This window comes from Fukomys damarensis, unplaced genomic scaffold (assembly GCF_012274545.1).
Source record: "Fukomys damarensis isolate Sample0158 unplaced genomic scaffold, DMR_v1.0_HiC HiC_scaffold_17, whole genome shotgun sequence".
In the NCBI taxonomy this organism is placed as follows: domain Eukaryota; kingdom Metazoa; phylum Chordata; class Mammalia; order Rodentia; family Bathyergidae; genus Fukomys; species Fukomys damarensis.
Genome location: NW_022900929.1, coordinates 35,810,079 through 35,819,458, shown reverse-complemented (window position 1 = coordinate 35,819,458; position 9,380 = coordinate 35,810,079). Strand labels below are relative to the sequence as shown.

Below are 9,380 nucleotides of genomic sequence, written 5' to 3'. Positions count from 1 at the left end.
CCCCCGCGGACAGACGCAGACCCCGGACAACGACAAACGGACAGGAAGAACGACCCATCTTGAACAGAAGCCCAACAACCGCTGGGGAGGAGAGGAGGACGCCAAGAGGAGCCGAGGGAACTGCGGGAGCCAGAGCGCCCAGCTCCCCCTCCCCTCAGCGGGCCACAAACGCCGCCATAGTGACAGCGAGCCCCTGGCCCTTTGCGACGGCGCCGCTGGAAGCTTCGGGTCCCGCCCACCACGGTCTCGCGTTCATTGGCTAAACTCCCCATCGGCTCCGCCCAGCGACAGGCTGCTGGTACTGACGCGTGCGCACGAGCTCGCCGCTGCCGCTGCTTCAGCACCAGAGCTCGGACAGCGGCGCCGCCCACGGGCATGGACGGTGGTAGAGTAGCCGCAGCTGCTGCAGCAATCCGTCTTCTAGCTCGCGTTCGAAAGGGGAGCTGCGGCCCAAGGTTGATCTTTTAGGCCTAAACAGCAGCTCCCCAGACAGGTAGGAAGGACCTCACCGCAGAGCCGGTTCGAAGATCTTCTCAGCACCCCTGCTCCAGGTATCCTCAGTGGTCGCCATCTGTCACTCCATTCGTTCCCATTCTCTCCCAAACCCCCTTCCTGGGCAGGGGGCAGGGGTGGTCAGTTCGCCTTCATCCTGCCAAGATAATTTTCTCGCTCCCCCGACACTCCCTAGTGTCTCCTCCAGTCGCCCTCAGGGTCTGGGGTCCTGCCCCGCCCCTGTTCCTACCTTTCCTCTAGGACTACGGTTTCCCCTTTCCCCTGGCCTCACAGCCCCTCTCTGTAGGCTTTGCTCTGCGTCTTCGCAGAAGGCCCCAGACCGCAGAGACGTCAGTCTGAGCCAGCGTGTCAGTGTGCACGGGGTTGCGCATGGACCAAGGCGGGTGTCCTGGGAGGGAGGCGCAGACATTCAGCAGCTACATCGGAAATGTCTTTGTCCATCACTGTCATTGCTTGCCTGCCCATCACCATCGTTTGCTTGCCTGGCCTGCCTGGTCCCAGGTGTGCATGTATTGATTTGAGTCCTTGAGTGTGGCAGCCACTGGCACTCACTGGAGCTGCTATCATGGGCAGGCTCTGAGCTCAGGCAGAGGTCAGGACGACCCTTGAAAGAACCTCAGGCTGGTGGAACAGGAAAGACACCTTCCTCCTGAGGACCCTTCTCCAGATCCGGGTGCCTGTTCTCTTCCTTCTTGCACCATATGCGTGATGAACAGCCCAGCCAGGTAGCAAGATGGCGCAATTTCTGTGCCCGCCTGGCTCTGCTGCCCCTAGAATCTCTCCCCTGACACGACATTGCCTCTCTGTCCTGCCTGAACTGAAAGAAAAGACATTTTTTGAGCAAAGAAGCAGAGATGGACACATTATCTTCAGATCTCCTCAATTAAAATGTACATTTTGTACCTCAGTGGGAAGAGAAAGACCCACAAGTACAGACAAATGTTTTCTTCCATCGCTTGCTAATACACCAGTCTGAAAGGCACAGAACCTTCTTATTCAAGAGGATAAGACACAGGATAGGTATGTTCCCCACATGGGGGGCCAAACTGAAACTACAGCCTAGCCAGAAAAAGACAGGGCACAGTAGGGGCCCAGAGTCAGGGGCATCTGTAGAGGAGCTGGGGAGTCATTTTCTGTCTGGCATATCTTGCCAAGGATCAGCACTGTCTGGTCTTATTCATTTCCCCTGGGCACAGGAACCACTTGTTCTGGTCTAGCAATTCCCTGGGGAACGCTGGCCTCTCTGCCCTTCCCTCCAAAGACCACAGATATTATGCAGGCTTAGCAACATGGCTCATTTCAATTCAAGAAATACAGATATGCTCCTGCTGAGCTAAGTAGCACTCTGGGAATACATTCCCAGTGAATAAGACAACGAAAACAGATAGGAAGAAAAGTGGAGCAAAGAAGGAGGGGGGAGGCAGTCCTTTTTTTTTCCTTTTACTGGGGATTGAACCCAGACCCCCACATATAAATCACATACAGTGTACCATGGGGCTACATCCCCAGCCTACTCCCGCCCCAGTTTTATTTTATGTTTTTAGTTAGGGTGTTGCTTCATTGCCCAGGCTGGCCTCAAACTCCGGTGTCCACATAGTAGTCTTGCCTCAGCCTCCCACATCGCTGGAATTATAGGCACCCATCACTGTACCCAGCTACTCCACAATCTTGTACAAGTGTACTGATTAGATAGAAATTGGAGATGATTAATCCATTTTTTTCCAGTATTGAACCCTAACCAAGCCTTTTTTTTTTCTTCTCCTTCCTCATTGGCCCTTTTCTTCCTATTTCACATCTATCATATATTTTGATCCTTATTTACACTTTCAGTTTCTCACACCAGAAAAACTGTTTGGTGTTTACACATGTGTATTATTTATTTCACTTAAGAGTATGGCCTCAGTGTTCATCCATTTAGCTATAAATGTCTCTCTGTCTCTAGTTTCTCATTCTTTATGGCTGAGTAGTAGTACTCCATTTTATTTTTTTAAAAAACTGAAAACACAAATTCTTTATCCAGTCTTCAGTTGATGGGCAATCAGGCTGTTTCCAAGTTTTAGCTATTACAAACTGTGCCACTATAAACATGGTTGCACATATATCACTATGGTATGATTCTTTTAATTCTTTTGGGAAGATACCCAGCAGGGAAATAGCTGTGTCAAATGGGACTTCTAATCCTAGTTTATTTTTTATTTTTTATTTTTTTGATGCTGGGAATCAAACTCAGGGTCTCCCACTTGCCAGGCAGTCACTGTACTGCTGAGCTGTATCCCTGCTCCCTCCCCACTTTTAAATTTTGAAACAGGGTCTCAGCTTTTATGTTGCCCAGACAGGGTTCAAACTTGGCATCCTCCTGCCTCAGCCTGTTAATAATTCTGGGATTACTATCATGTACCACCATACTCAGATAAAACAGTTAATTCTTTTTTTTTTTTAATTACCTCTTTATTTTTCTAATGATGGGAGCTGTTCCCCTTCTGTCCTGGCTACTCTGTGGGATTACACAGATGTCCAGATGACCATGGTCTGCGAATGGGGGTTTGGGGGACAGGGTTAATACACATACACAGCTGCCCCTTCTGGGATTTCCATGCTGGGGCTCTGTGTCTGCCACCCTGTCAGGCAGGCCCTGATTGCAGGGATGTTGGCCTCCAGAGCAAGCCTAGTGTCACCACTCTTCGTCCTCCTCCTTGCCTGTCTGCCTCTGTCACTTACAGGCCAGCAGGCCAGGCAGGCATCCTAGGAAATTATTCATACCAGCAGGGTCATAAAACCAAGCAATGGAGAACAAAGCCCCCTGGGGAACCGAGGACTGGAAAGCTTAACTCCTGTGATTATCAGGTCCCCTGAGAGCGGAGGGCAGCTTGGGACTGGCAGAAAAAAAAGATTTTATTCTGAAAAGAGTGGAGTTTGGCTCTTTTCATTGGAAGAATTGAGACAAAGGCCCAGCTTTACAGCAGTAGGGATGGGAGGGGTGATCAAATTCTGCCATACTTGGTAAGACAGGAAAGGTAAGCTGGGGAGAAGCCAGTCCTGGATCCTGGGAGAGGAACAGAAGGGGCTGAAGGGTAAGAGTGAGGCCAGGGAGACCTTGACAGAAGCAGACCAACGAGGGAAGACAAATCCTTTTATTTATGTTTGTCTGTTTGTTTGTTGGTACCGGGGATGGAACTCAGGTTCTTGCGCTTGCAAGGCAGGTGGCAGAACCACTGAGCTAAATCCCCAGCCCCTGTTTGTTTGTTTTCTGAGACAGGGTCTTGCTATGTAGTCCAGGCGGGCCTTGAACTTGTGATCCTCCTGCCTCAGCCTCCTGAGTGCTGGATTACAGGCACCATGCCCAGCTCACCAAATCCCTTTGAACAGGAATCAACTAAGGCAGGGAAGAGGCTTAGGAGGATTAGCAGGGAGGGGCTTCCACTTTTGCTGGCCTCCCCTGATGTCCCTGACACCTCAAGTCGGGCCCTGGCTCCTAGGACAAGCCCGGTGCTTGGTGCTCTAAAACCTCCAATGGAAAGGCTGCAGTAGGACCCTCTTCATTCTGGCTTCCCCAGAGGACCATGCTTGTCATCCCTTCAGGACCCACCCAGACTGAGCACAGCGCTTAGCAATGACGACTGCTCCAAGAGAAGGGCTACAGAGTCAACAGTTTGAAAAAGTAGACATCTTCACTTCTCCGCCGTAACCGGGCCATTCACCCAGTTTTTCTTCAGCCTGAGGAGAGTGGCCTTTCAGTTGCCAGGAGAGTGGCCTTTCAGCTGCCAGAACACTGGCCGCTTAGGTCATCAATTTTATGGAGTTATCTGAGGTCTGGCTTCAGAACAAATTTGGTCTAATTCCTAATTTTGTAAATGGTCAGTTAGTAAAAGATAAGTATTTAAACCATGAGATCAAATTTCCATGCAGCTTTTGGATGGCAAAAGTACTTGTAACTATGCAGTAAGAATCTTAAGGTGTAAGGTCTTGGAGCTATTGCCTGAGGTGCCCAAAGAGGACAAAGTATAAATACAAATACACTTTTTAAAGCATATTCTCCCAGTAATGGGTGTCAATAAGAGCAGAAAAGCGAATGTGTCTCCTATACGGCAAGCTCCATGCCAGGCACCTCACATATGGTACGTGAGTCAGTTGACATAGCAAAACTGAGAGGTGAGTCTGGCATGGTGCCACATGCCTGTAATCCCACCTACTCAGGAGGCTGAGGCAGGAGGATCACAAGTTCAAGTTCAGCCTGGGAAACTTAGCAAGATCCTGTCTCAAAATTAAAAGGATATAGAGGATTGGAGATGTAGTACTGCCTGGGTTCAGGGGGAGAGGGAGCAGGAAGAAACAACAAACAAAAACTAAGGTGGTCCAGGTGAGGTGGTGTATACCTATAATGTCAGCACTCAGGAAGCTGAGGCAGGAGGATCACAGCAAGTTTGAGGCCAGCCTGGGCTGCACAGTGAGTTCAAAGCCAGCTTGGACTACATAGCAAGATCCTGTCTCAAAAACCAACAGCCAAGTGTGGTGATACACACCTATGATCCTAGCACTTGGGAGGCTGAGACAAGAGGATCCCTGTGAGTTCAAGGCCAGCCTTAACTGCATAGCAAGAGACCCTGTCTCAAAAAAAAAAAATTAAAAAACCAACAACAAAAAACTCCAAGTGGTGCATTTTATCATCATATCTGCAACAGACAAGGATGCCACTGATTCAATATCATTAGTCTTTCCCTAGATCTAAAAGGTGACAGAACCAGTAGCCCCCCTTGACTGCTCCCCAGTTTTACTCTCAATATGAGGGTCACTCTTTCCCAAATGCCTGGGCCAGCAGGCCATCATCTGGAAGAAGATACAGAGCCTGCCTGTTCTTTCCAGTTCCTCTGCCCGGTCTGAGGGCAAAGCTCAGCCTTGGTGGATAATGTCAGCCTGCCTCTGTGGCCCATGACCCTCAGCAGTGCAACAGGCAGGACTGGAAGCTAGGCTGGCTCCACATCAACCTGGCTCTCCTACAGGGGCCATGCCAGCTCTGGAGGGCTGGGTAAGCCATGAGGACAGGGCTCTGCCAGGTGACCAGCCCTGGCATTCTGTTCTTTGTCATCTTTTCCTCCCATGGGGTGGGACCGGGCCCAAGATCAGGGCTAAGTCTGTGCAGGGTGTTGCCTTGAGAGGGAGTTGTGGGAGAGGATTCTGCAGACCCCTTCCCGCGAACACCCCTGTAAAGTACATCTTCTGCTCCACACACAGGCCACGACAGGGTTTCCCTTTCTCAACAAACCAACATCTCGGATGGTCCACATCTCCCAGCTACAGCAAGTGCTGCAGCGTAAGTGCTGGGTCTGCTCATCTCAGCACCACTCTTTGTGGCAGCCTGGTGCTGTTTTGCTCAGCAGACACCAGGGTGCCTTCTGTGTGCGAGGCACCATGCAAGTTCCTGGGGGCAGAGATGAGCAATGCAGCAGGCCTCTGCCTTCAAGCCCTCCCATTCTACACGAGAGAGAGGCAAGAAACAGCTGTACGCTTTATTATCCGGTTGCGGCAATGCTACAAAGGAACATCAAGCAGGGTAACAGGATAGAGTTGGTGGGTGATTCAAGTCAAGGAAGGCTTCTCTGAGAAGTCATAGATGCATAGAAATCAGAGTTTAAAAAAAATAAATAAACACATACCACACACAGAAACACAAACACATAGGCCAGGCAACTATCTGGGGGAGGAGCAACCAGGCAGAGAGAAGAGAACAACCAAAAACTAGGATGGGAACAAAAGTGCAGCAGGTGCTTAATGATGCCCGTCAAGAGAATGAACAGGTCACCACACACAGTGGTGCTCACCTATAATCCCAGCACTCTGGGAGGCGGAGGCAGGAGGATGACAAATTCAAGCTCAGACTGGGCAGTTTAGCAGCTTCGTGAGACCTTGTCTTAAAATTTAAAAATAAAAAGGATTGGGGATATAGTTCAGTGCAAAGACCCTGGCTTCAATCCTCAGTACTGCAAAAACAAAACAAACAATAAAAAAGAAAGAAAGAAAAGAGAAAATAACAGCCAATGGTAGCAGAAAAAAAATGCAGAGCTACAAGTCAGAAGTACAGGGTTCAAGGTCTGGATCTTCACCTCTCATTCAACCTGTTTCCACATCTATAGAGCAAGGAAATAAGTCCCTGGTGGGGTTTTTATAAGGAGTACATGAGACTGTGTGTGTAAAAGCCCATTTGCTGTCAGGCAGTGTCTGGCATGTGGCAGCTACCAATGACATTTCTGAGAGCATGGATGGATAAGTGGGTAAGAGGATGAACCCAAGAGGCAGGCTGGGGACTTAGATCGAGGCCCTCCCTGCCTCACCTCTCCCCCAGGACTCGTAATAACATGGTCCTGGAGTTCATCTCCTTCTCTAGCCCTACTGGACAATTCTGCAATGTGACCCACACCAACCCCACTCCTGCTGCTCTCTCCCAGGCCCCAGACCAAGGCCATGGCCCCTGAGGCAAGCCCAGAAAGAAGCTGCTCCCTCCACAGCTGCCCCCTGGAGGACCCTTCTGGCTCTTCAGGACCTGCACCTACATCCACCCTCCAAGCTCTAGACCCATCTGGCCCGTTAGCCCCGGGCCATTTCGCCTATCCTCGAGCACCTCAAGAATACCAAGAAGGCAGCTCATTACTAGGGACTGGAGACCAGGCAGCTCTGTGCTCCCACAGCTCCAATCGAAGTCCTTCTCCAGCCTCTTCCCAGCGTGACGGGGTCTGGAAGCCACCGTCTGTACAGCGTCATGTGGTCAGTGTCAGGTAAGAGGGTCCTGCATCCTGCCAGCTGCCCCTGGAAGGTAGAATGGGACTTAAAAGTGGGCAGACCCCTGGGGTTTCAAATGCCTTTCTTAGGAGGCAGTATGGATGCTCCCTGCCTCTTCTGGAAGAGGCAGCCTGCATAGGCGAAGAAGAGAGCTGGAATTTGGAAGTAGCAAAGCTCTAAAAGGTGTTCTTACCCTTTATCCCTCACCCCCCATGTCTACACAAACACACACATACACACACACACACAAACACCCAAGAGGACTCTAGCAAGCAGATGTCTTTTCTTCTCTTCCACAGGCAGGAACGAGCCTTCCGGATGCCAAAGAGGTAGGCCAGGGCCTCAGCAGAACTCCTAGGCTGGCCACTCCATGTATTCTCTGACCTACCCTCCTCTTGGTGGGCCCCAAGCTCCCCACCCTCCTTAGCACACTGGCACCAACTCACAGCTCCCTCCATCTTCCCCAGCTTCTCCCAGCTGATTGCTGAGTGGCCAGTGGTCGTGCTGCTTGTGTGCCTGGCTGTCTTCCTCCTCTGTGCCCTGGCTGGACTGCTGGGGAGCCAGCTGCCTGACTTCTCCAATCCTTTACTGGTGAGAGGCTGAGGGGAGGAGGGGTCCCCAGGCCTGGACACTGCAGCTCAGTCGGGCGCAGAGCTGGCCCAGCCCAGAGTATGGTAGCAATACTGGGCTCCCAACCTCCAGAAAGTTGCAGAGATGGTCTAGACATCACACCCACACAGGCAGGGGACAAAGGGGCAGACCTGGGGAGGGCTCCAGTGGAGAACTCCTCTCCCCATCTACTCTTTGCCCTCCTCCATGCAGGGCTTTGAGCCTCGGGACACAGACATCGGGCGGAAGCTAGAGGTCTGGAAAGCACTTCAGGCCTTCACAGGCCCCAAGAAACTGCTTTCCCTTTCCCCAGACCTCGAGCCAAACAGGTAACAAGTTCCCATCTTTCTGCTGAGGGTGGGAAAGGGAGAAAGAACAAGATTTCTGGGGTGGGGGGCATCGAGTGACCTCCCAAGGCAGGTCAGAGGGCCTGCCTGGCTCATCCTATGGGTGCACAGGACTGACACCCTCTCCACCTCAGCTCGAACTCCTTCGGCACTCTGAGCCCTGCAGCCTGGGGCAGGGCCCAGGAGAGCCTGGTCCGGGCACGCAGGATGGTGGAGCCTATGGAGGACAAAGGGCAGGACAGCTTCTTCTGTGGCGCTCCTGGTAAGCTACACTCTGATCAGACCTGGCCTCAGTGGTGGTTGCCCCCCTACACGTAGGATGGGCAGACAGAAAGAGAAGGCAGCCAGCCAGCCACATTCAAGCCAAGGAGGTTGGGCCATGACTGGGGGAGGAAGCAAGGCGTTCTGCTCTAGGCAGGCCAGGTCAAGCTGGGAGGGTTCAGGACACAGAGGCAGGAGCATGCTCCTGGGGATCTGACTCTCAGAGATCCCGGGGAGGCATCATCTCTTTGGTGGGCCCTGGACCTGGTGCCAAAGAGCTGAGTTCCAAGGGGGTATATTGCAGAGAAGAGCTACGCAAAGCTGGTGTTCGTGTCCACCTCGGGGGGCAGCCTGTGGAACCTGAATGCCATCCATTCCATGTGCCGGATAGAACAGGAGCAGGTGAGCTGGCTGGGGAGGCGCTGGAAGTATGTGGGGGGACCCAGGACCTGATCTCAAGGAGATACAATCCCAAGCCACACAGCCACTTGCTGGCAGTCAGGACTGCCAGGGCAGATGGGGGAAGAGCATTCCCGGCTTAGAGAAGTATTCCAGTCCTGCTGGGAGGCTCTAGGTTGGGGTAGGAGAAGAGTCAGCTGTTTTTAGAGCAGCGCCTGGAGATTTTTCAAAAAGTTCTGGACCTGGGTGTGGTGGTGCACATTGGTAATTCCATTAACTCCAGAGGTTGAGGATTGCAAGTCTGAGGCCAGCCTGGGCAATTTAATAAGATCTTGTCTCAAAATAAAAATTTAAAAAAAAATAGAGAAGGATAGGGATATAGCTCAGTGCTAAGGTACTTGCCAAAAATGTGTGATGCCCTGGATTCAATCCCCAGTACCAATGATTTATTAAAAAAAAAAAAAAAAAAAAAGCTCCTGA

At 51.4% G+C, this 9,380-nt stretch overlaps 2 protein-coding genes across 2 annotated transcripts in view; one reads left to right on the top strand and one right to left on the bottom strand.

Moving 5' to 3' along the window:
- The window catches only part of Ccdc9b (coiled-coil domain containing 9B), a 22,522-nt gene extending 21,706 nt beyond the window's left edge, over positions 1–816 (bottom strand). The window contains exon 1 of the mRNA XM_019207582.2: positions 743–816. The gene's annotated coding sequence lies outside the window, so the exon portion shown is untranslated. The remainder of the gene's footprint in view (positions 1–742) is intronic.
- Disp2 (dispatched RND transporter family member 2) overlaps positions 7–9,380 on the top strand; it is a 17,576-nt gene continuing 8,202 nt past the window's right edge. The window contains exons 1-7 of the mRNA XM_010625034.2: positions 7–551; positions 6,954–7,280; positions 7,584–7,613; positions 7,752–7,875; positions 8,107–8,222; positions 8,375–8,502; positions 8,806–8,903. Of these exons, the coding sequence (XP_010623336.1) occupies positions 6,970–7,280; positions 7,584–7,613; positions 7,752–7,875; positions 8,107–8,222; positions 8,375–8,502; positions 8,806–8,903 (807 nt within the window). The 5' untranslated portion in view covers positions 7–551; positions 6,954–6,969. The remainder of the gene's footprint in view (positions 552–6,953; positions 7,281–7,583; positions 7,614–7,751; positions 7,876–8,106; positions 8,223–8,374; positions 8,503–8,805; positions 8,904–9,380) is intronic.